The sequence below is a fragment of the Mesoplodon bidens genome, assembly GCF_964165515.1.
Source record: "Mesoplodon bidens genome assembly, chromosome: 11".
In the NCBI taxonomy this organism is placed as follows: Eukaryota; Metazoa; Chordata; class Mammalia; order Artiodactyla; family Ziphiidae; genus Mesoplodon; species Mesoplodon bidens.
The window spans coordinates 44,352,259-44,377,975 of record NC_138167.1 but is presented as its reverse complement, the minus strand read 5'-3'; the positions used below and the strand labels follow the sequence as shown (position 1 = coordinate 44,377,975).

At 58.5% G+C, this 25,717-nt stretch overlaps 1 protein-coding gene across 4 annotated transcripts; it reads right to left on the bottom strand.

Annotated features, from left to right (window-relative positions):
* Positions 1-1,069: 1,069 nt before the first annotated feature.
* RARG (retinoic acid receptor gamma) lies at positions 1,070-21,417 on the bottom strand. 4 transcript variants are annotated; one of them, XM_081249405.1, is made up of 9 exons: positions 21,177-21,417; positions 16,854-17,185; positions 5,958-6,106; positions 5,600-5,741; positions 4,773-4,933; positions 4,395-4,571; positions 3,799-4,003; positions 3,246-3,404; positions 1,070-2,428 (listed from the first exon to the last, which is right to left on the bottom strand). In XM_081249405.1, exons 2-9 carry the CDS (start codon positions 17,035-17,037, stop codon positions 2,229-2,231), a joined length of 1,377 nt encoding a protein of 458 aa, XP_081105531.1. In that variant the 5' UTR covers positions 17,038-17,185; positions 21,177-21,417; the 3' UTR covers positions 1,070-2,228. The 4 variants fall into 4 exon arrangements, with proteins under 4 accessions (XP_081105531.1, XP_081105534.1, XP_081105533.1 ...); XM_081249408.1 differs by lacking the exons at positions 16,854-17,185; positions 21,177-21,417 and adding an exon at positions 11,744-11,910; XM_081249407.1 differs by lacking the exons at positions 16,854-17,185; positions 21,177-21,417 and adding an exon at positions 10,289-10,725.
* Positions 21,418-25,717: the final 4,300 nt, after the last annotated feature.

The window sequence follows — 25,717 nt, the reverse complement described above, 5'->3', positions numbered from 1 at the left end:
GGCTGCAGGGAAAAGAGGCTGAGGCCCACACCTGACCACAGGGAGTTTTGAGAAGGAACTGGATGTGACGTCCGTTCACAGGTCTGTCTCCTCCACCAGCAAGGGACTGACTGAAGCTTCAGGGTCCGTCTCCTAGCAGGTGTTCAGTGAACATCAGATGGGTCGCAGGAGGAGCAACTGGGAAGAAGGGCATCCTCTGGGTGGGCTTCAGCCACCGGCTCAGACCTCTTGCCCTTCCCCCACAACTAGGGTTGCCATGGCAATGACCCCTCCTTCCCCACAGGCCCTGTGGTTTCCTCTAGAGTTTCTTTCACTTTCTTCTTCTGCTTTCCCCCCTCTCCTCTCCTCTGCCACTCCCACATCCTCAACCTCTCTCTCCCACATGCACGGTCGGGTCATCGGTGAAGACGCCAGGCGCAGGTAGGCAAGGCAGTGTCCCAGGGAAGAAGGTGGGTGGGGGTGGGTGTTAATGGGGAGTCACAGGGGGCAGGGGAAGAGTCCAGGGGCGCAATGGCAGAGGCCAAAGTCAATGGGGCTGAGGTTGGGGTGTTGCAGAGGTTAAGGCATGCAGGGGCAGGGAGAGGTATTAGGACAGAAGGTAACAGTGGGGTCGTGGAGGGCAAGCAGGGTCACAGGGAGAAGGGTGGGGGCAGAAGGAGTGACTCAGAAGATGATGGTGGGGTCACAGTGTAGGCGGCTTATGGGCTGAGGGGCTGGCATAAAGCAAAAACACTGTAACTTAGATGTACACCGTGGTTCTTTTCTTCTGGGGCCAGGGACCCTCATGAGAACCAATTGAAACTGCATCGACCTCCTCCCCAGAGAAGGGCAGATGTGCATGTATACAGAACTGGGGGTGGGGATAGCCTAAAGACCTCTGAGGCCCAGGACCTTACTAGAGGTTCACAGAGTCCAATCAAGGCTCCAACATCTGGTGATCTTGGAGGCCCAGACACTCAGGACAGGCCCCCGTGGACTCCCTTTCCGCCACCTTCCCACCACACCCAACCAGATACATTTCATCCTATTTCTTTAGTTCCCCTAAGAAAGCTGCAAAATCCACCCTCCCCACCCAGTCCCTCTGCAGATCAGCTCGTTGCTTCCCCCCTAGAGGGAGCCACATCCCATGAGTTTCCATCACTTTATTTGCAAAAATAGAAAACTCAGCAATATGCGACACAGCGGGGTGGAGGGGAGATGTAAACAGGGGAGGGGACAGCACCCTGACCCCCCCAGAGAAAAAGGGGAGCCAGTGGGAATCTTATTTGGCAGCTAAATACAAACTGGGGATTGGAGGAAGAAGGGAGGGGTCACAGGGGCCCTGGGCTCCCCCTCCCAAGACCCCTGGAGGAAGGGGTCAATTCCAGGGTGTAAACAAAAGCTAATAAATAAATAGAGGCTTCCTCTGGGTCAGGGTGGGATCAGCTAAGCAGTGCCCACCCCCCCTCTCCCTGGGCCAAGCTGCTCTGGGGGTCACGGGGGGAAGGCACCAGGGGGAGAGGGATCCCCTGGCCCCTCTGTAGTGTAGGAGGGTTCCTGCCCCATGGCTGAGATGGGGGGCAGGGGGAGCCCAAGGCACATGACAGGACTGGGGGAGGGGCTTGTAACTGAGGGCATAAGGTAAACTCTGGGCCCAAGCAAAGAGGTGCAGAATGGACCTGCCTCTGTCCCTTTCACCCTCTGGCCCCCCACAGAAATGCAGGGCCCGACCTGCCCCACCCTGACCTGGCACAAGGATGGGGGCACAGCGGGCAGCATGCACCCGGCAGGTGCCTTACACGGCATCAGGCACCAAGGACAGGGGCAAGAGGGTGGGCTCAGCCCTCCCCCATGCCCCCCCCTTTTGGTCTCTAGTGTTCCTATTTGCTCCCAGAGGCCTAAGCACCCGGCAGAGGAAGGGGCTGTGGAATGGCAGGGTCTTCCTCCTGCCCTGGGAAGCCTGGGACCCTGGTGTCTGAGGGGCAGTGCTGAGATTTTAGAGTCCAAACCCAGGCTCACCCCTCTGCCCTCTCTCCTGGAGGGAACAGGGCTGGCTCCCAAGACTGGAGAGGGAGCCGGTTAGAGCAGGAAGGGGATGAACACGGAGGCACCCCTGGAAACTTTGGCAAAAACAAGGAGCTCAGTGGAAGGGGTAGGGAGAGGGCAGAGCAGGTCCTCCCTCAGTCACTGGCGGTGTCTGGGAGATGGTCAGTCTGCTGCCTGGAGCCCCCAACCCCTGAGACGGGAAGTCAGGGGCCCTGGTCAGGGTGGGGGCTGCGGCCCCCTCTGCCCTGGCCCCCAGGAACCTCATCCTCGCTGGAGGCCTTGGGGTGGGGGCCAGGCTGCGAGGAGTCGTCCTCAAACATTTCGGGGTTCTCCAGCATTTCTCGGATCAGGGGAGGCATCGGGCCCGGAATCTCCATCTTCAGGGTAATGGCCCTTTCCGCTCCTGCAATGGAGGGACAAGGAGGTTCGGGGGGGCTGAGGTACAGCCCCTAAGGCTGACACCTTAACCTTGCTGGACTGCCCTCTAACTCCCCTCTGGGGGCTCCCAGCACAGGCCTGCCACCTCTGTTACCCTCTCCCTATTCTAGGGTTCCTGGGCACTGCTCCTCTGCCTGGAGCCTCTGCCTGCCTTCTCTGCCAAGCCATCCGTCCCATCCTTTCAGGCTGTCTCCTCAAAAATCATGTGGTGCCCAATTCCAGCCCCACTCCCTGGACACCCCCCCACCAATGTCCATAGCTTGCCAGTTGTTCCTAGGGCTGTTCTTTTTTTAATTAATTAATCTATTTATTTATTTTTAGGGCTGTTCTTAATAACATTTATAATTAGAACTAATATTTATCAAACACTATCTGCCAGGCATCCTGCTAAACCAGTATTGTCCAATAGAACTTTCTATGATGAACGAAGTATCTCCTCTGTCCAGCGCAGTAGTAACTGGCTGCACAGGGTTACTGAGCACTGGAAATGTGGCTACTGCAACGGAGGAACTGAATTTGTAGCTCAGTGCAGTTCTAAGCCCATTGTGTGTTAACTCGTTTCATCCTCACAAAACTTAGGAGGTAGGTGTAAGTCTAGCCCAGTTTACAAGCAGAAAAACAATTTAAAAAAAAGCACTTGCCCAAGTGTCCCCACTAGCATGTGGCTGAGCTAGGATGCTCACGTAGGCTGCCTGGTTCTCACCCACTCTGTTCTTGTCTCTGCCTGACCCAGGAGACCAGCAGCTCCGGGAAGAGAGAGGGGAGGCTCGCTCCCGACTAACCCTTGGTGCTGATGCCCCGGAGGTCAGTGATCTTCATGAGCATCCTCGGGAACATGTAGGGCTGGCTGGGCCGTCGCCGCCGGGCGTAGAGCCTCAGGGCTTCCAGCAGCGGCTCCTGAAGCTTGTCCACTTTCTCAGGCTCCTCCAGGTCCATGCGGTCTGTGGGGACAAGCACAGGGGAGTGAGAGAGGAAGAGATGGGGAAGACAGTGACAAGTGGCCCTGCCCTATGGCCCTCCAGGCCCCAAACTTTGACCATGAGCCCCACCCAGGACATCTCCCCAGTTCCAATCCCTTCCCTGCCTCTGGCAAGAGGTGTTCTCTGGTAAATCACTCCTGCCCAGACCTCTATGTCAGCACTAGTATCGGGGGTCTCCTCAGCTCCCCCTGGCTCTTCCCCTCTTCTTCTCCTTTGTTCCAGGCTGCCGGGGAGTCTGTACTGGAGCTGAGGAGTCTGTGGATGGGACCAAGGTCTCCCGCCAGGTGGGAGATCAATCAAGTGTAGGGTGTGGTGGGAAAGCAGTCCGAGCAAACGCCAGGGGGCGCCCCCGCACCTCCGCAGATGAGGCAGATGGCACTGAGCAGCCCTGTCTCTGTATCATCCATCTCCAGTGGCAGAAGCTGCCCAGCAAAGGCAAAGACGAGGTCTGTGAGGGGCCCGAAGCCAGCATTGTGCATCTGGGTCCGGTTCAAGGTCAGCCCGTCAGAGAAGGTCATGGTGTCCTGCTCTGGGGTGTACCTTGTGCAGATCCGCAGCATCTGGAGGTAGGCAGGGGGCAGGGTTAGTGCTGTCTCCGGGAAGGAGCGCTATGGGGGTGGGGAAAAGAGGGAATGAGGTGCAGGTGGCAAGTGAGGAGGATAGTTCCTGAAGGAGGGCCACCTGAAGCAGGCAGGGGGAGCAAGGCAGAGAGATGGAGGGTCTGAAGTTGGGGGAGGGAAGAGAAGTCAGAAGGAGGCAGGGCACCCAGAAGTCTAGGAGCAGATCTCAGGGGCAGAGATTAAGACAAAAAGAGCTTGGGTTTCGAGGAGATCTGGGGAGTCCCAGATTGGAGGGGGGAAGAGAGATAATGAAATCTCTGTGTGGACCAGCTCCTTGGTCTCATATGAGGGTCAGGCTGTGGCAGAAGACAGGCCACGGGTCTTAACTTACTAGGATGTCCAGGCAGGCAGCCTTGAGCAGAGTAATCTGGTCGGCAATGCTGAGCCCTGTAAAGCCGGGCAGCCGTTTGGCAAACTCCACAATCTTGATGATGCACTTGGTGGCCAGCTCGCTGAACTTATCCCACAGCCCCAGATCCAGCTGCACCCGGTGGTCTGCACTGGAGTTCTGCAGGAAGGTGCAGTTAGAACACAAACAAATGCCTATCCTGGGGGCTGTCTTCTTTCTGCCAATACCCCAGGCTCTCCCTTCTGCATCTGGATGCCCTCCTTGTTTGTCAGCACCGGACCATGGCCTCCAACACAACCCCTACCCATTCTCCAAAGTCAGTGGTCCCCTGCCCTCACTGGGGCCCTGCCCACTCCTCACCGTGGTGTATTTGCCCAGCTGGCAGAGCGAGGGGAAGGTCTCTTGATGGGCTTTGCTGACCTTGGTGATGAGCTCTTCTAACTGGGGGCTCAGCTCATAGCTGTCAAGTGACCCTTCTTCCTTCACCTCTTTCTTCTTCTTGTTCCGATCATTCCGCACAGCTTGGGGGTGGAGGCGCAAGGAGAGCATCAAGACCCTCAGAACCTCCCTCTGGGTATCCCTTCTTACCCTAATTTAATGTGCTCCAGAGCATCCCTTCCTTGGGGCCCAGGGCAGGGCCTCAGTTTCCCTGTCTCCTACAATAGCTCCCATTCCCAGGCTGGCTCTCCCCAGCCCCACCCAGGGCTTGCAGGCCCTGCTCCCTCCCCAGGCCCTTCGGCTCCATCCTGCCCTTCCTGTCACCCTGCAGGAGCTGGGGAGGGGGGGCAGGATATGCAGGCAGCAGGATATCCACTTATAGCCTTGGCAGCACAATGGTGCAGGGGAGGGGGGCACCCCAGATCCACCTCAGGCTCAGTCCTGGGAGCAGGGGAGGGGACTGGCAAGCCCCCCTAACTTCCCCATGAAACAGGGAATGTGCACCGGTAACCCCCATTCACTCATTCAGAGGAAGGGTTAAGCTCTGAGAAGGGAGAATGGGAAGGGGTGGGGTCTCCTGGGTGAATGGAGCTAATCAAATAGGACTGGCCAGGGAGGAGGCACAGCACTCCAGGGCGGCTGGAGGCTGGACTGCAGAGGTCAGGAAAGTGGGGGTGGCCGGTGGGAAGAGGGTGACAACCACAGGCTAGGACAGGAGCACTCCTGCCCAGGCAGGCCTGAGGGCCTACCTTCCTTGGACATGCCGACTTCAAAGCACTTCTGTAGCCGGCAGTACTGGCAACGATTCCGGGTCACCTTGTTGATGATACAGTTTTTGTCGCGGTGACATGTGTACACCATGTTCTTCTGGATGCTGCGGCGGAAGAAGCCCTGGAGTTGGGGGTAAGGGAGGAGGGTCAGTGAAGCAGGATGTTGGGAGTACCAGCCTCTCACAGGCCTTGCAGGCCTGAGCCAGTCTATTAACCACCTCTGTGCAAAGCAGCCAGTCCCTCCCACCTCAGAGGGATACCCACCCACACACAGTGAGTCTCTGATCTCACGCAGGTAACTGGATGCCCAGTGCGCCTGCCTCCACCACGTACACACCTTGCAGCCTTCACAAGAGCTGACCCCGTAGTGGTAGCCAGAGGACTTGTCATTGCACACGAAGCACGGCTTGTAGACCCGGGGAGGTGGAGGGGGTGAGGGCGAGCTGGGCACCATCTCCTCTGAGCTAGTGCTCTGCGTCTCCACCGCTGCGGGGAAGCAGTGATGTGAGGGTCAGGGAGGAAGGACCCCCCAGATCTCTAGGCATCCTCATCAGATACACACTGCCCCCCCCATTCCCACTTATTCCTCTGGCTCAGCGGTGACAGCACCATCGCCACCACAGTGATTTAAAGTCCCAACAACCCATATACAGCCCCATAGTAAACATGTCCAGAAACCCCTAAACGACCACTATGACCTCCCCGTCTGGCCATCTCCCCCTACAATAATGCCCTCCGGGACACTGCTCAATTCTCCAAATTCTAGGTCGAGGCTGTCCCAGAAGTTAAATTCTCTGGGCCTCAGTTTCCCCAGCTACAAAGTAGGTGTGTTACGGCCCCTGGCTCTTAACTCTGTAGTCACTCCCTCTCACATCGGGTCCCTGCCGGGTAGTCTCCCTCCTACCCTTCTCCTCCTCATGATGCCATAGATCTGGCTGTGAGGAGGCAAATTCCAGACCACCTGTGGCTAGCACCTGGCTAAATGACCTGCCGGGAGGCTCAGGAGGCAGAACAGAACCTCGTTTTCTCTCAAGCAGTACAGGGTAGACAATCCTTGAACTTCTCCCCCCTCATATCACCCCCCAAACAATCGCCAGTGTCCTTTTCCCCAGAAACCACTGAGACAGTGGAGGAAATGGGACACAGGTATTGGGAAGGTAGGTTAGGGCATATGCAACAGCCTTATTTTACATCCGAAGAAACTGAGGCCAAGAGAGAGAAGCGACCAGCCCAGTGCCACGCTGCCAGTTATGGCGGAGCCAAGGCTCTCAGGTCGTCTAACTAGATCTATGTGACCTGGCCAGGAGTTAGAGAAGTTGGGAAAGGGAGACAGGTATTTGCTCAGATTCTCAGGTCTAGAAGCTGCTGGGGGTGTAGCAAAGCAGAGAAGTCAGGCGGCAGTGGGTAAACAGGGCTGATGGGGGAGGGGAACTATCTCTGGACCCTCTCTGAGCTGTGTCTTCACTCCTAAACTTCCCCTGCAAATACCCAAACGCAGCTCAAAAGAGATCTCTGCCCATGCCACGCACAGTGTGGAGGGGGAGGACGCCCTCTGTTTGGGAGGCTGCTGAGTAAACCTCTTTTGGGTGTGTGGCTGATCTTTAGAGGCTTGAAAAAAATCTATAAATTAAATTATTCAACCTGTAGGACCAGTTGCCCAAACCTGGAGGGCCTAAGTTAATGCAAGAAAACCCTAAGACCCTCCCTAAGGAGTGTCCCTTGCTTGCACCCACCTCATGAACACCTTCTTCCTTCTAACCTGCTGTAGCCCACCTGGTCAGAAGTCCACCCAGGCCACCAGAAGGACAGAAGGAAGGCCCGGATGCCAGGGTTCCAGGCTAGCTCCACCCTCCCCACAGGAGGAAAGCCCTCCCCACCCCCCGACACACACAGACACTCAATTAGCATAAGAATCCAGCTGGAGTGAGATTCCCCAGTGAAAAAGGAGAGAGGAGGGGAGGAAAGGAGGGTGCCTGGAGTCTATTCAGGACCTGGTGGGAAATCCGGGGTTGGTGGGGGGAGGCTGGTGCTGAGAGATGGGGGGCGGGCTGGAATGCCTTTCAGGATGGTCCCGGTGCCCTCTGAGGGCACATGTGCTGCCCACAGGCCAGTGTGTGGGGTGGTGCTCACTCGGCGCTGACGCCCTCCCTGCCCGCAGAGCGCTGCCTCATTTCCTCTCTTGCAAAAGGGCCTAGGTGTGGTCAGACTGGCATGGGCCAGTGCCAGCCAATTATTATGAGACTGGGGGTGGCAGGGAGACAGGCCCAGGGGCAGCTTTTCTCATATGCATGGTACTGTCACCCCTTCTCGGAACCCCTCTGGCACACTCCCGTCCCTGAACCCTAAAGCGCAGCCCAGTAGCTCTGGTCGGTCTGGGAGCAAAGGGCGCAGGAAGGCTAATCGTTGTCACTCCACTGAGATTCCCTTCTCAGCCCTAGGACCCCAGCACCAGGGGGATGCCGCTCCTGGCTAAGCAGGGGCCCCTGCAGGGGAGGAGGGGGTGGCTCTGGGGTTTTCTCCTTTTAAAGCCCAAATTGCTGAAATTGAGGAAATTCCTGGCCAGGCTGTGCGGAGCTTCAAACAAACTCTTTATAACCGGCTGTAAACACTCCCAGCTGCGAGGCCCAGGGCCGAGAAGCCTGGACTCACAATCTGACACACACCTCCTTGGAGACACTCTCACACATCAACAACACAGGGCGCACAAAAGCAGGCACTTTACCAATGGGCTCCTATACCCCAGCGGGACCCTGGCACAGAAGAACACCCAGGCGGGCACATAGGCACACTCACTCCAGCCACACCGTGGAGCTGGACGCACAAGTCATAAGGAGGACACACAACACCCAGCGCTCGCTTCACAGTTGCAAGCGAGAAGCTCTGCCCCCAGACAAACACCCACGGCCTGCCAACGCAGCACCGGGACACCGACGCTGCCAAATACAAACACACCAAAGGACCTCTTTCCTTCCCTGGATTAGACACACAGGTCTAAACTTCTTTCTCTCTGAAAGTGTGTGGAGCAGGCCTGAGGCCCACCAAGACCCTAGAGGCCAAAATTGTTGGTCCAAACTGAAATGCAAAAACATACTGCCAGCCAAGTCCCACAGGCTTCCCTGGGCCTGAAAAAGACGGGGTTCCTGCCCAGCCCCCACAAAAACCCTTCCTGGGAGATTCTCTCCATCTCAGCACCCCTCCCAACATACCCCACGTCCCTATCCTATTGGGCCATGAGAGAAGGTTAAGAATTCACAAGGATTTGGTGCAAGGCAATAGTTCACGCTTTCCCCGCCCTTTAAATGCTACGCTTTTCATTCTTGCCCCACCCCACCTCACGGTACGGTCTCCTGTTTGCCACCTCCCTCTTCCAGTCTCCCAGTTGTTAAATCTGAGCAGCTCTGCCCTGCAACCAAAAGACCAAAAAAAAAAAAAAAAAGCCGATCTCGTAAACAGCGCTGCCGAGTGCCAAGGAGCGAGGCGCGTTGGCGGGGGCTCAGTGACCCCGCGTGCGCACTCCCAGGGCGCCCGCCGCCCGCCCCTTCCCATCGTGCCCCCCAGCCCCGCGTCCCCGGGCTCCGAGCGCCGTCCCAGCCCCGGGGAAATTCGGGGGTGTTCCAGGCTCCCCTCCCCACCCCCCCCACCCCCGCCGCCAGGCACTTCAGCCCGGGCTTCAAAGCCGCCTCTCATCTGGACTTCATTTTTACTGCCTCTCAATCCCCGGCTTTTTATTACCGCTCTGGAAAGGGGTTCCAGGGCCCCAGGCCTGGCATCTCCCATTTCACAGAGAGGGGAAGGTGGATATTTGGGGACCCAGGAGTCCCGCTGCCCCGGCCGCTGCCACCTCCAGGCCACTCCTCACCGTAACACCAACTTTTCTTGAAACTTTTCGCTTCCTACTGAAGTTGTGGGCTGGAGCCATAGGAAAAAGTGCACACAACCCTATACACATTTCCTAAAATTTCTTTTCTCAGTGGGGGAGGGGGACGCCAGAACCCAGCCTGGCCCCGCTTGCGTGCACAACAGCCCGCACGCAGCACACACAGAGGGTGCACGCTTGAACACAGCACTTTCCAAAACCGCCCCCGCAGCCACGCAGGGCACACGCCCTCCCGGCCTCAAGTCACAAACATCCCCACACGGGGCCATGCGGACCTGCCAACGCTGGCGGAGGGCGACGCTGCGTGGAGAGAGACCCTTACGCCCACACCCGCACCGCCTAAGCGAGGCGTTGCACACTCCAGGGATGCACACGCTCTGCAAATAATATTTTTACACTCGCGACTTCCCACATGGACTTTACAAACGCCACTCACGGTCCTGGGTGCCATAACCCTCCCGGGCCACGGACCTGCCGGCACAAACTACCAACGCACCTCGGCCTCTCCCTATCCCCGGGAACTCTGGAGGGTCACCAACCACAGGTCCTAGCTATACACCCACCATAAAAAACACACACACACTCCAAACACTACTGCACACACCCAAAGGAGTCGCTGAGGCCCCCACGTTTAAAGGGCCAGTACCTCTTTCCTACACACCCGGCCCTCACATGGAAAGGGTCAGAATCTCCGCTTGCAACCCAAGTCCACCTTTTACACACGGAACGAGAGAGCCGCTGCCCGTCCTGCACCCCGCACCCCACCCCCAGTGTAGGGCTCGGGTACCTACATTGCAGACTGGCGGGTTGCGGCCAGGCAAAAGACTCGAGTCCGGCGAAACAGGAGCTGCCGGTGGCTCTGCGCAGCAAGCCGGCCCCGGGTCCGGCCGCCCCGTACAGCCGTCGCGGACCCGGGGCAAACGTTTCCATGCAGTCGTACATCGCGACCCGGCTTGGAGGGAAGCTGGGTGCTAGAAACACCGAGGACCCGCAGCCGATTCCCCCTCCTCCCCCGGCGGCGCCCCGCTCCTGGAGGGGGGGAGGGGGAGGGCTAGCATAGGGCGCCGGGCTGCATGGGGGGTAAGGGGTGGGCGGGGAAGAGGGGGATCCCCAGCAGGGGAAAGGGACTGGGCGGGGCGCAGAGCCGGGGCTGCCGCTCCAGCCGCAGTCCGCCTCACTCTGGGCGCCTCGGCGGCTAGCACTGGGGAGACGTTTTGTAAAAGCGAAGCCCGGCGGGGTGGGGGGTGGGGCTTGGAGAGCTAAGGGGGCCGGGCACCAAGATGAGCAGAGCAGGGAGTGGAACACACGCACTCGCACCGTGGCGCGCTTGCTTGCTTAGACACACATCCGTGCATGCATTTATCTTGGCAGGCACCACGCATTTGCAAATATGCAATAGTGCACATGCATGTCTGCACGCGCATAAAATTAGAGGTGCACACATGTTTTTGCAAGCACACCTGGCTCGGGAGAACGCTTGCAAGGATTCTCTCTCCACAGCTCGGAGGCTTTGCAAGCTTTTGCACTTAGGCGCGTGCCAAGGTCGGGGATGGGGGAAGGAGTGGAGAAACCGAGCACACTCATTTCCTTTCGAGTTTCCCCTCCCGCCAGCGCTCCTTTTTTTACACAAGTCAGTACCGGCAGGGGTGTCAAGGAGGACTGGGGAGAGGAAACATGTAAGTTCCCTGCGCGCGGCACTTCTCCAGAGCCCAGGGACCTGCACTACCTCCACCCGCTCATTCCCAGGCCTGGCTCCTCCCTCTCCCTCCGCGCGCGCGCTGCAGGGCCGAACATTACATTCCTGCGGCTCGGCGCGCGCGGCCTGCTCCTTCCTTCCCGTCCTCCCACCCCCGGTCGGAGGGCCGGAGCGCGCTCCCGCCGTGAACTCTCCGGGAACCCCCCTCGGGGCGGGTGGCCGGGCGCGCTCACCTCCTCCTGACCCGGCCCCGCCCCACCCCGCCCAGGCCGTAGCCCGCGCCGCCGCGGAGCCCCCCCGCCCCTCTTGCGCAGCCGGAGTCTACCCTTCTTAGGCCGAGGAGTCCTCCCTCCGCCGCGGCCCGGGCCGCCTCCCTCCGAGTCCCCCAAGCCCCATCCCGCGGCTGACACTCCCGGAGCTCCTCCAATGCCCCTTCCTCGAACCTGACTTCAGCACAAGACTCCCATCCCAAACTGCTCCCGCCGTGCCAGCTGCGCCTCGGACGACACTGCCTTCCTGAGTGCCAGCTCCCCTCCCCCAGAGTCGCTACCGTGCCAGTCGCCCCCAAGTGCCAAGTGCCTCTTCGGCAGTAACTGCGCGTCTGGTGGGTAACTGTTCTCAGAGTCATTAAATACCCCCACCGGTGGCAAACTGCCCCTTCTCCCCTTCAGCGCCACACTTAGTGCCCTTCGGATCTCCGAGGGCCAACCCCACTCCTCCCTGGCGGGCCCCTTCCGGACACTGAGTGCCCTCGACCGGCAGAGAAGGGGGTGGGGGGGCGGGAGTTTGGCCACGTCAAGAGTTTGCCCTCGCCGAGCCGGGCCGAGTCGGGGACCCTGGCCCCGGGACAGCGCCAGCGGCGGCGACTCCCGGAAACCGCCCCCTTCCCCGCGCCCCGCCCGCCGCCCGGCCGCCCGGCCGCCCGGCGGGCCGGCCCAGCCGGCTCTGTCAGCGCCGCTCACAAGGGGAGTGCCGGGGGAGCGGGAGCGGCGCCCGGCCCGGCCCCTTCCCCCTCCCGGCGGCGGTGGCTGGGCCAGGGCGGGGCGCGCTTTTCTAAGAATCTGTTGTACCGGGTGGGGGGCGCACTGGGGTGCCGCAGGAGTGGGGCGCCAGTTTGGAAGAATAAAGAGCAGGAAGGGGTGCCAGAGTAGGCGAGGGAAGGGAAGGCAGGCGCGGAGGAGGGGCCGGGGTGGCTGCCGGGGACTGAAGGGGGCAGGGCTGGGAAGGAGGGCCTGGTTGGCGGATGGGGGGCCGCGGGGTGGCAGGGCCGACTCGGGGGACTCGTAGCAGGGATGAAGAGGGAATGCATTGCTCTTTCCAGTCCAGCCTGAGCTCCCTGCTCTTAACCCCCAACCCCAAATACCCCATTTCTGACTCCAGCCATCCCCCACAAAAAGAAAAAAGGGGTGACAGACTTCTGAATCAGAACCTGGCCAGTGGCAAAAAAAGTCAATTAAGTGCAAAGTGGGGAGTACCCCCAAAACAAGGGGAGAAGAGAGCCCTGATTAGTCAACTCTAGGCTGTCAGTCCCCCCCACCCTTCCCCCTCCGAAATCTGAAAGGTCCCAATTAAGTCAGGCCTGCCTGGTTGGTAATTAGAACCAGAAGTGGCCAGGCCACAGGGAGGGGGGTTGGGAGTGGGGCACAGGAGGAGTGGGGGGAGGGCTCCAGGAAGTCATGAGTTCTCAATAGCCCCCTTTTCTCTCCACCAGATGCACCCCACTCCTCATCACCCCATCTGTGTGTGCTTCCCAGGCATTGCAGGGAGAGGGGGCCTTAGAAGGGAACAGGCATTGGGGTGTCAGGCCCACCCCAACCCCAACCCCCCATTCTAGACAGTCTTAGCCTTGAGGAGAAGGTAAGAGGATGGGGGAATCTAGTGCCCCCTCTTTTCCCCAAAGTCCCCCCAGCCCTTATTGCAGCAATTAGACCCATTAGCCTTCTAGCATTTCATGGGAACCAGATGTTCTCCACCAGCCTGGTGGGAGTATGAGGGGGGGCTGCTGCCTGACTCACCCCCTTCCCTATGATCCCCACCACCAAGGCGCACCCCTCCCAGCTAGAGCCCCACAAAGTCATGGCCCCAAAGGCAAGGAGAAGTGTACCCCTCCCCCACTAATGAAGCCGTTCGCATTGAATCTGGTGTGGTCACCCCTCAGAGCCTCTACCACCCTGGCAAGGATGAATTTGGCCAACGAGAGGCTGTGCGGGGAGGAACAGCTAACCCCTTCATCCCTCCTTTCCTCCCCTCCTGCCACCTTCTGGAAGGGGCTTGAGGATAACTGGCTCTGAATTCCTGAAGCTAAATTCTCCTTTTCTTCCAGAACCTTCCCTCAAAAAACTGAAGTGGGGGCATTTCAAAGCAAAGAAGGCCCCAACCCAAGGGTAAGTCCTAACTTAGGAGTCCCACCTGAAGGGCAATAGGAGGGGTCTCTGGAGGAGGGGGCAGCAGTGGAGCGAAGGAATAGGGAGGTGTGAATGAGGGACGGGCCCCAAAGCAGGAGCGCTGGGCAGGATGGGGGCTGGGACCGGGGAGGGGGCCAGGAGAGGGGGGTGCAGCCTGGGCCCCAGCGGCGGCGGCTTGCCCAGCTCCCCCCGCCAGAGAGGTTTCCTGTTGCAATCAAAGCCCCGTTTGTGTCGGCCTGGAGCTGGAGCCCGAGCCTGAGCAGGAGAGACCAGGGAGGGGAGGGGAAGGAGGCAGTCGGCTGGGGTTTTTTTCCTGGAGGAGGCCTCGCTGCCGCCTGCTCACCACCGGTACCGCCTGCTTAACAAGGCCCCTTGCCTCTCCCGGAGTCTGGGTTCTCTCTGTGTCTGCGCCTTTCAGCCTGTGTTATTTCCCTCTCATCTCGTTTAGGTCTCTGAGTCTCTCTTTTTCAGTTTCTTTTAAGTAGAACTCTTTTTCTTCCTGTGCCAGCCTGCCCTCAGTTTCTCCGTGTGACTTAGTGTGGTGCAGCCTGGGCTCCTTTGCCCAGAGACACTATCACCAAGTTCAGAGCACAAGCAGGGCTAGGTCCTCAGGACACCAGCTATCTCCTCAAGAGGGGGAGGAGGGCAAGGCTTCCCTTCCCTCCCATCACACTCTGTTCCCTGCAGTCTCGATAAAACAAACATACAACACACCAGTGTTCATAAACATGGAGATACACGAGGACACAGATAGCAGGGTTTTATGCATGTGTGAGCAAGCACACCCAAACCTGCGTCCGTGTGTGTACAGACACACGGACACACACACACACCCCTCCGCTTTCCCACGCACACAGGCCTGTGCTGCCCTGGCGGCAGGTGCTCCCCTTCCCACTGCCCTCCTCCACCATGAGGTTCTGAGATGCCTGCCTTAACCACTCAGGCCCCTAGAGCACCCCAACAGATGGAGCAAGGCTGCCCTTCTCAACATGGATGTCTCCAAGGTGCTCGGGACCCAGCAGTAGGATTCAGGAGCCAGCCCCAGGGAGACGTTCCAGACTCCTTCAGGGACCACCTCCCCTCCCTCCCACAGATCAGGGGAGAGAGGCTGAAGAGAGAGACCCAGACTCCAGGTGAGTGTGGCTTTGGCATCAGACTTAGGCCTCCAACCCCCCTCCATTAGATGTCCCAGCCAAAAAGGGAAAGCAGGGCAGAGAGGTGAGAGAATACACTTTCCCCCTTCAGCCACTGTCCCACTGCGGGAGGTCTCCCAGACTCCAGGATGCCCTCCTCTCCCCACTGCTCCCTCTCATTCACCACTAGGTGCTGTGTGCCCCACTCCCATGCACGCTGTCTGGACCCAGGCCTTCCCCTCCTCCCCACCCCACTGCCCCCTCTCTGCCCAGGCCTGTCCCCCTGCTGCCAGCCACACCCTCCCCAGCTACCTGCCCTGGTTCTGGCTCCTCCTTGGGATTTCTTCTTTCAGCCCCTCCTCCTGCAGGGCGACCTTTGGGGATACAGCCTAGTCTGACCCCTTCCCCTACCCTGACCTCACTTTGAACCCTGACCTTGGTCTCAGTGTGTCCAGGGCACAGGGGCACATGGAGAACTTCTCTGGGGACTGGCTACTGGCTCTCAGCATTCTCCCCGCCACCATTCTCTCTACTCCGCCTCCTCACTCACGCTCCCTTAGCTGCCTCAGAAACTCGGGAAAATCAAGTCCCAAGATATTGAGTTGTACTGCCCTCTGCAAGAAGTACATTCATGTGGGGAGGGTGGTTCCCTCCCACCCCGCAGACCCTGGGACAGATTCTTGGGGTGCAAATGAGGTAGGGGAAGCCCAGCTGAGGTTTCCAAAAAGGGGGGCTTTGTGCTCTCTCGTTCACCTGCGTGCCACCCAAATAACCCCTGTTGGACTACAGACAGGCCACCAGCAGGCCTCACCAAACCCCAGACACACTGTCAGCAGCCCTATGAAATACTGCCTCACTCTTCACACTGACTCTTTGTTGCAACCCTGGAATTCTGTATGTGAGCAGCGTCTCAGGGCCATGCTGTGCACACACAACTGCATATGGCCTCTCACACATGCACACACCTTCTCTAGATGAACAAGCTCTTTCCAGCAGAGCTGCCAGCCAGGCCTAGTCACCCCTTCACACACGCGCGCACACACACACACACACACACACACACACACACCCCTCTGAGTGCCTGCTCCTAAAGGCAAGCCCCTTCTCTCCACCTCTCTCTCTCAGCTTGTGGAGCTATAAAGGATGTCTTTATCTTTTGGTCTTTTCTTTTCCCTCTCTCTTTCTCTCTCTCTGGAATTGCCCCTCTCTCTGTCACCTCCCCTTCTATCCAGGCGGGGGCTTCTCTGTACCAGCTCCCACACTGAGGCCAGCATCCCAGCCTTCCAGCTCACGGGCACCCACGCCTATAATGGCCTAGCGAGGAGGAACAACTACCAAGTGGAAGGAGAGGGGAGCCAGAGGGACGAAGAGAGGCCTAAGGCTTGCTGCTGTCAGCACTCAAAGGCTTCACCCAAAGAGGGCAGGCCTGAGGGACAAGTAGGGATCTGCACAGCATGTGGGCACCATGCCAGACCTAGAGAGAGGGGAGGAGTCCACAACCCACATGGCTGGAGGAGAGGATGCTTCTGGAACACCCCCTGCACCTCCCCGGATTACTTATGGTACAAGAGCTACCTTCTTTGCGGCTGTTTCCACCCTCCCCAGAACCAAGAGGGAAGTTTCCTGACCCTACACATCTCTGGGCACCTGGCACTAGGTTCCACTCCTCTTTTTGCAGCCTCCCTCTAATTCAGAACAATTTTACCTCTTGATCACAGAGTTGGGGTATTGGCCTCCCAGACTCCTCCATTTCGCAGCCTGGCTCCCCACACCCCGCACTGCAGGCAGGCAGCAGCTTCAGACTTCACCAGACCCACCCTTGGCTGCCCATACAAAGGGGTTCTCCCTGCTAGTTGAGTCATTCAGGAGGCAACTGCAGAGCCCCAAATTTTAGGCGTGCTACTTTCCCATTCTAGTTGCACAGGAGGACTCTCATTTGCAAGCACGTCCGTTTGCTCCACATCCAAACCCCCTCGTGGCTACCCCTGTCACCTCCTCCATTAGATCAAAGCCCCAGCCCTGCCTGCCTTCCTAACTGGGGCACCAATTTTCTCCATCGTCCACCCACAAAATGCCCTTCTGTTTCCACTTGCCCTCATCCCCCAAGATCCCTGAGACTCACACAGAGAGGCCATCTCCTTGGGGAGGTCAGGCTGGCCCAAGCCCCGGAAGCTAGGACTCAGCATCTCGAAAGGTGGAGACCCCCGGAGTGCCCCTGGGAAGGCGAAGGGGAAGCCAGCCCCTGGGTAGCCAGAGCCAGGCCCCAGGGCACCAGGCGTAAAGAGTCGCTCCTTATTGGTGGCCATGGCCGCTGCAGTGTGGGAGGCTGAATCCCCTGGGGTCTGCAGTGGGCGGGGGACTTCTTCAGCCACAGCCCCCGCCCATGCCCACTGCCCTGGCCTGGGAGGCTCCGTGCCCGCCCTGCTTGGCCTGCTCACTGGGTCTCCAAGACTCCTAAGGAGAAAGAAAGGAAAAGGAGGGATGAGGGAATGATCACTCGAGGTTGCAAGCCCCATGGCCCTCTCCCAGCTGGAGTCTTTTCCCTCCTTGCTGCCCTCTGCCACACAGGAGGGGAGGCAGGGCAGGTGCTGATGCAGGCTCAGAGAAACTCTCCTGGAAGGGTACATTGAGTTTCCAAGGTGAATCATGGTCTCCAAACTCCTGGCAGAGAGGACCCCTAGGCTAAGAAATGACCATTAAACACCACCATGGGCTGGACACTTGATGTAACCCTCACGTCAGTCCTGTGAAGTAGGAATTATGATTCCCATTTCACAGATGAGGAAACTGAGGTTAAGGGACTAGTTTAAGGTCACATGGCTGTAAATAGTACAGCCAAGACTCAAACTCTCTACCATCCTGGAGAAAGCAAACATACCTGTTTTAACATTTTTGTTAAAAAATGTTACACCTCTCTGGAACACACACTCTGGAGCCAGACTACCTGAATTGATCCCCACCACTTGCCAGCTGCAGGATCTTGGATGTATTCGTGTTACTTAATCTCTCTGGGCCTCAGTTCCCTCCTTTGTCAATTGGGAATCATAATAAGCCTCACTTCATAAGGTTATTAGAAGGCTTAAATAATTTACCATAGGTAAAGTGTCTAGAATAATATAGGGCACATACTAAATGCTATATAAATGTCTCCTGTTCTTTCTCTTTGTACCTTCTCTTCCTCCATACCTCTCTTTTAATTTGCATTTCCTTTCTTTCCACCTTCCTCAATACTCCCTCTCCCGGTTTCCCCTCCCAATTCTGTCTCTAATTATCCCTCACTCCCTAACCTCTCTTCAAATCCACAGAGGTTAATGGAAGCCCCGCTGTGTGCCAGGTATGATGCTAAGAAGCTCCTCTCCCTGTCCTTAGTTTACTTTGCTTCTCCATCTCCTCTCTCTTTCCTGAGCCCTCTGCTTATAGGAAGCCCTCCCTACATCCTCCCCTCCCTCAAATGTAACCTGACCTCAGAGGTTTTTAACCTGAGCCCAAGGGAGGGGGAGGGGAAGGAGGGAAAGAGGAAGTGGGAATCCTAGGGCCAGGCAGGTGGTTCCTCTCCTGATGCTCTGACAAGGGAAAGGTAGGCTTTCCCAGGAGCCTCAGAACCACCCACCTGTCTAGGGAGTTAGGGGCTGGGGAGGGAGAGTCACCCCAGCCTGGGTGCCTCCTCTACCAGCCAGAACCATAATGGACTAGATGAAGAAGGACAGAGAAGGACCGAGAGAGAGTGAAACACAGAGTCCTCGGGGTGGGCAGGCCCAGAAGTAGGTGATGGGTATTTTGCATCTCTTTCCATCAGTCTTTGCTTCTAAGATCAATATCGCTCCGTCTTTGTACCTCTGCTTTTTTTCTTCCTCCCTTTTCTATCTCTCATCTGCCTTGGCCTTCAAGCTCCTGAGGGTAAACTCTCATGGAGGTTACAGGAACTCAGACCCCAGGCCACCACCCTTCACTCAGTCCCAATGCATAAAGCAGCCACTGTCCCTCACTAGCCACCACCCAGATCCCCAGCACCCTGACTCTTCAGCCCAGTGTCTCCCCAAGCCCTGAAAGTCTGAGCTATGAGCCCCCAGGGTCCATCTCCTTTACCTTCCCCTATTCCCTGAAGTCCTTGTCCCAGGTTAAGCCCAGGTAGAGCCAGGAGTCCGGGCCCCTGAGGCCCCTGGGCCATAGCTCAACAGGCTGGGCCACATTCCAGGTGGATTAACCCCTCCAATGCTAAGGATGGGAAGCTACTAGAGGTCCCCCCCACCCCATCTTCCCCAGACTGGCTTAGACTGAGAACCCGGCTCTGGGCTCCAGCACTATCTTTGCTTCTCACCTGCGGGTGGGAAACAGAGACCTGGGGGTGGGGCAGGAGGACTTCGAGGGTCCCAGAGAGGGATGCTCAGGCTCCTGGTCTCTCCCTGGCCTTCCTCTTATTTTGCCTCAGAGAAGGAACTTGAGAGTTGAGTGAAGAGAGGAAGGGGACAGAGATGCATCCCAGTTCTGAGCCTTGGTTTTCTGCCTTGGCTGGGAAGGGAAGGGGAGGGTCCTAAGTCCTGGGTAGAGGAAGGGACCAAGGAATTGAAGACAGTGGTACACAGCGTAAAAGGAAATCTTAAACTAGGGACCCAGAGGCCTTGGTACTTTGGGGGACCTGAGGAAGGGAGAATGTACTTCTTTCCTCCCAAGATGCCACCTCAGACTGAGGGGGGCTGACCAGGGGAAAAGGGGCCCTTGCGAAGTTGCTTCTCTTCCAGCTGAGGTGGAGTTGAGGGGAGGGCATGGATGAAGGGGGCTGCTGGATGGAGGCGGTGGGGGTGGGGGGGCGTCTCTCTGCCGTCCTGCCCGCTCCAGAGCCTGGAACAAAGCTGCTCTTGTCGGCTGCACTCCACCCACTGCCCCCCTCCCCTCTGTATAAACACGACCACCTTTTTCCATGACCCCATCCCCAGCCTGGGCAGAGAACCCGGGCATCCTCTGCTCTAGCCTGGGCCCCCAGCCTGCTCCCCAGGAGGCAACAGTGGGCTGGGTTTCCCTGGCCTCGTGCCACCCTTGGGGGAGTCCAGACCCTTGAGTCTCCACCTCCCATTACCAGGTGCCTTCCCTCTACCTCACTGGCCCCAGGGAGGGGCAGTACCCAGGAGGCAGGCAGGCAAGGCCGGTGGAATGTGTGTGGGCATCAGAGGGCATGGGTAGGGTGGGGCAGAGGGGGGAACTGGAGGTGCCAGTTGGGTGGCTTTCTGAGCCAGGGGTGGGGGTGTGCCGGGATGGGGGGGTGTGCCCTGTGCTGCCTACTAGGCTCTAAGCCACGGCGTGTGTGTACATGTGTGTGTGAGTGTGTGTTTCCCTGTTTGGGATACCCAAGCTCCAGGCACCCTTCACACACTGCCTCCTGCCCCCTCCCCTGTCCTCTCTTTTCTCGCCTCCAGGATATGGGACACTGCCTGTGGTCCTCAACCCCCAGTCAGCATCTGAGGAGTGATGGTAAGGGGTAAGGGCAGGAGCCTCAGACCTGAGGACTCGGATGGTAGCTGCCCTGGATGTGGGCCCTGAAGGGGCACAGTCGTCTCAGGTTCTTGCCCTACGGGGCCCCTCCTCGGGCTCCCTTGCCCACCTCACCCCCTGCCCAACCCTGCATACTCTTACTCTCTGGCCACCTGCAGAGATTCCCTCCTACAAACTGGGTCAGGTTGAGGGAACTGGGCTGTAAGTGCTAGAGACAGTGAGGCAGCGTCAGTGAGGCTCCAGGACTGGAACTCCCAGGTCCCTGCCCCAGTCTCCCTGTTCTTCCTTTGTACCATTCGGGCTCCCCTCAAGAATACTCCTGGGGAGCCCCTGACCTTGGCTGGAGGGAGCCCGGACTCACACCCAAGGTTGCAGATATGAGAGGGAATCCTGCACTGCGGTTCAAGGCAACTTCACAGACCCCTATCCTATCCGCTTGTCTCTCCAAACTGCTGGACCCAGACGGCCAGAATCACTTGCCTCTGAACCTTTTCCTCGCCCTTCTGTTGTCCAAGCTGTGCCATTCCACTAGGGAAGGATCAACGTGGACCAAAAATCCTCCCCTCAGATTCCCCAGGGAAAGCCTCAGGGGAGGCGGATGGCAGACCTTCCCCGCAGGAGGGGACCCTATCTCCCCTCACACTCCAGGCACAAACATAGGATAGAAGGCCCCCGGGCTGAAGACTCTTCCCGCAAAGCTCTCCCCGACTACTCACCGCAGTGAAGGGTGGATAAAGCCCAGCCCAGCCCAGCCTGTCTAAAATCTTCCCCATTCCCTTCCCACATCAGGGCTGACCCCCAAGTCGGGGCAGGAAGCCCCCCTCCACCCCTGCGAATAGCCGGACCAGCGCGGGGAGGAACTGAGCCGGCGTGGCTCCCGGCGCCCCCGCCCCCGGCCCACCTCGCCGGAGGACCCGGGCGTCCGCGGCAGCCGAGCCTGCTTCCCCGCCTGACTCACCTGGAGGGGGAGGGAGGGGGAAGGGAGGCCGCCGAGCCCCGAGGTCCCGGCGTCGGGCGGTCGCGGGGATAGAGCGTCGCAGTGGCAGGGGCTCTCGGTGATGGGGGGCTCTGGGGGGGCACAGACTCTAGGCTGGGACGGTCCCGGGGCCTCTCGGAGCCCGCCCGCCCACGTGACCGCCCCAAAATATCCGACACATTTTCTCCCAAACCGCACACTGACTCTGCAGGCGGGGACACGGAAAATATTTTCTTTCTTTTTCTCCCTCCCCACCCCCCCACATCCCTCCTAGCCTGGCTCCCTCCTCCCCCTCCCGCCCTCGCTCCTCCCTCCCCTGCCGCCTGCCCCTGCCCGGCTCCCTCCTCGGTGCCCTGGGGCTGGGGGGCGGGGGGTGGGGTGGGAGGGGGGCTGGGCGGGGCGGGCCAGGACGCCTGGGTCTCTGCCCCGCCCATTTGCTGGGCTTCCTTGGCTCCGTCCCCGGGAGGCCGGGCAAGGCTGGCAGAAGAGGTCAGTGTCCTGGGACCATGATGCCACCCTTTCTCTCTGGCACTTTTCCCCTTCCTGCCATTTGGGGGGACTGGTTGAGTCCTCTGGCCGGGCTGTGGTTCACGGAGGCCAGTTTCCGTACCTCCGCAGGGTAGGCAGTGGGGAGCTCTATCCACGTCCCCCCAAGGGGTGGAGTGACCGCACAGGGATATGCCAGAGCAGATGCCACTGTCTTTACCCTTTGCTTAGCCTTCACCTGCAGGTCAAAGTAGGCTCCACTTCCGCTTGCCTACCCCAGCCAGTCCTTTGGTCCCAAGAGCAAACTGGTTGAACTAGTGGAGGTTGTGCGGATGCTAAGTCCTGGGCTTCAGGACCTCTTCCCTGTCACCCTGCCTTGAGTAAGCTTCGGCTAGGGCTCCTGGGTCCCTGGCTGCCTACCTTTAGGCTGGGGTGGAGGGCAAGGGGAACTGTAGCTGGGAGTGGAAGGAGCCTGGGGCTGGGTGTGAGGGGGAAAGCCCAAGTCGGGGGGGGGGGCGGGTGTCTGCCTTACCTAGAGCCTGCCTGCCTGCCTGCCTGGTGGATGCACCACGGATGTTGTTGACTCTAGCCCTGTGTGTGTGTGTGTGTGTGTGTGCAGGCACGTGCACCCAGTGTCAGTGTCAGGGTCTGATGGGGACATTTCTCTGACTTCAGTGTGACCACCACAGACTCTCAGTCCTAGAGTAGGAACCCCGGGGTGTCAGCGTCCATTCTACTGAGGACAGAGCAAGAGAAGAGTCCAAGCTCTATACATGGAGCTCCAGCACTCCTACAGGAACTAGGGAGGGAGAGAGAAAGTGCAGAAGGGCAGCAGTAGCAGTGGGGGCTGGACTCGGCTGGAGAGATGCATCCAAGGGACCTTCCCCCAGCGACAGTTCTGGGGTGGCCAGCACTGGCGACACTGACTCTTGGTCACATCACATTTCCCTGCTCTGTCCTCACCGCCACCCTAGGGACCAAGTATCCTCCCTCCGGGGAAGGGGAAAGGCCACTTCTGGTAGCCAGAGTCAGGTGAAGGGGAGAGGAAAGAGGGGGCCTGATGTGGCTCTCTCAGGAGAACAGGAGCCGTTGATGGGGTGCAGATAAGGCCCTCCCTTTCACACTAGGGGTGGGAAGAGCCGGGAATAGGTACTCCAGGGTCCCGTCCCCAGGTGGCCTGGCTGCTGTTGACTTTGCTTGGTTACCCTGAGAGCAGCTCTCAGCAGTGTGAGAGGGGCGAGTGTCGGAGAGTTGGACCCAGGCGTCCAGGCTGGGGTGGGATGGCACTCAGCCTTTGTGGCAGGGATCCTGTCAGGAGCCTGCAAAGTTAACCCCTCCTGCCCTGGTGGTGGTGGTAGCTGGCGGAAGGAGGGCGGGCCCAGCTGCGGTTTGTGAGTGTGGCCCTAATTCCCCTTCCCTCTCCCAGCACATCTGTACTTGGTTTACAGTGAATGAGTCTCCTGTCCTCATGAACCGGGTGAGGGCACCACTCCCTCCCTGGCCGGGCATCCTGACACAGAACCAGGCACCACCCACCCCTGGAACGCTCTCCCTGCTGGGTAGCCCTTTCTCAACTCTTCCCCTTCTCCTTCTTAGAGGGGCTCAGGGTCTGGTCCCCCAGAGCTAGAGCTCTGAGACTATGCAGCCAGCGTAGCAAACGGGGCCAGGGAAGCTAACGGGGGACAAAACTCTTGGACAGCTTGGAAAGAGAGAGTGGGTCTGGAATTCCATCTGTCTCTGCCTTCCTCTTTGTCTTGGTTTGTCTGTCTGTCTGCCTCTGTCTTTGTCTCTGGTGGGTGTTTGTCTGTCCATCTGTCTTGGTAACTGTGGCTCCGCCCTTCTGGCAGCCTCTACGGTCCCCAGCCAACGACAGCAGCCAGGGGGCGATGCCCAGGAAGACCCGCCCTGTGCCGGCCCCTCCCCTCGGGATTGCCTCGCCTCCGCCCCCGCCTCTCCCCAGGACCCAATGACTGGGGTCTGTGGGCTGCAGCGGTTTGGAAGTCAAACCAAACAGGCAAAGAGGGGCATTGTGAGGGGTTCAGATTCTTCTCTCCATCTTGCATTGCCACCTGTGCTTTGTCCAAGGATTCTCGGAGGAAGCTGGAGAAGAGGGTCTCCCACTCTGGAAACTGGTAGAGAGAGCTCCCCTCATTTCTCTTTCTCTTGGGTCATCCCCAGTTCTAGGCTTTGCTCTGTTTGTGGTTGCTCCACTTGGTCACCCTGGCAACTTGGAGAAAATGATATCTTGGGGGCCCTAGGACCAGGCTTCCTTTGCTCCCTTCGTCACAAAGACCAAAAGGAGAGATTGTGAGGAGAGGAAAAGGATCCACACATCTGTCCCAGCTGCCCTGATTTACCATATTGCCCGCCCCTAATTTTCACCCTTGCCCACTCCCCATCAGCATCAGGACACTGAACAGGCAATTTCCCCATGCCCAGTCTGGTACTGGGGGATGTCCTAGGCCACGCTCAGAGGTGGCTGGCAGATGTCTTTGGGCGGTGGGGGGAGCTATGTTACAACCCCCAAGGACATCATTAAGGCACAGAAGTGCCATCGGGGCTTGGAGACCAGGGGCACCCAGGGAGAGCGTGATGAAAACATGTAACAACATGTGTCTTCTTTCCCTTCCTCCCCTCCTCTCCCACCTCCTCCCCCTAGGCCTGCTCTGTGCCGAGGCTGGTGCCAGCCTTGCCCTGGGTGCTTGCTCAGTTCCACCCCTTGTATCAGGCCTATGTTGCTGCTTGCCAGTTTGTTGGTTCTCCTGGTGGATGAGTTTGTGTGTGGAAGATCCTTACCAGCCTCAGAGCTGTCCAGATCCCCACATAGAATAAGGCCTTGATTTTGAAACACAGGATTTTAGGACTGGCCTAAACAACTCTAGGAATTTCTTCCCTGAACATGCACCATTCATTAATTCAGCAAATCTTTATTAAGCATCCGCCATATGCCAAGCACTGTGCTAGGCCCTGGGTATGGTCTCTGCCCTTGCGGGCTTATAGTCTGGTAGAGGAGACAGACATGAAACAAATCACCCACAAAATTGCAAGTGACAACCAGCGTGGAGAGGTATAAGGTGCTGTGAGAATGGATAGTAGAAGAGTTTTTTCCCCCAGCCAAGGAGATCAGAAAAGACTTTTGCGAGGGTGGGGGTGGGCAGTAGAGAGAAGGGAGGGCAGCAGAAGAGTATGTGCAAAGGCCCTGGAATCAGGGTCCTGGCTCCCAGCCACCCTGCTCCCCCAGAAAGAAGAAGGTCCCTCCATACCTGCTCCTCACCTGGACTTTGATATGCTACAAGGGAGGGATGGTAAGCACCTCCTAATGGCCAGAGCAGGACCCTGGGACACCTGGTGATCCTGCCTTGGAATGATTCCACCCATTCCTTCATCTCTTCCTCCAGAAAGGGAAACAGAGGCACAGATAGGGAGGAGGAATCTGCAGGCCTAGGCCTGAGATTACATAGAGAAAACAAGGCCGGACATTGTTGGCAAATCCCTCAGGGTGAAGGATTCCTGAGTTTGCCTGGCTGGAGCCTCACCAGATAGAAAACCCTTCTACTCTGATCTGTTTGACCGTGCACCCTCCCCCTCTGGGATCCAGCCCTGACCTGTTCCACTCCCTGGAATGAGGAGCATGTCTGCTTCCACAGTTGCCCCGTGTTTGTGAGCTGAGCGCTCCAGGTGGCTGCCAGTCCCGGTGTGAGTGGGTGCAGCAGTCTGTTTTGTACAGAGCCTCCATCCCGGGTTATGGGGTTATCTCTCCTCTGTCCACTGGGGGGCTTCCAGCTCCTCCTGCCCAGACACCAAGGTTCCAAGCTTCTTCCCTTCTGAAGAAAAGGGATGGAGGGTCCTTTGGGGAGGGAGCAGGCTTCTTGTGGCCATGCCTCCTCCAGAGTTGGCAAAGAGGTCATGGGACCAATGGGGTTAAGTTCCAGCCCTGCTCTGACCCATTTTCCTCCCTGTGCCCACATGCCCTGGGGCCAGGGTGTTGGGTGGGACGGGCCTGGCACCCCTGCACCCACACCTGGGACTTCCCCTGG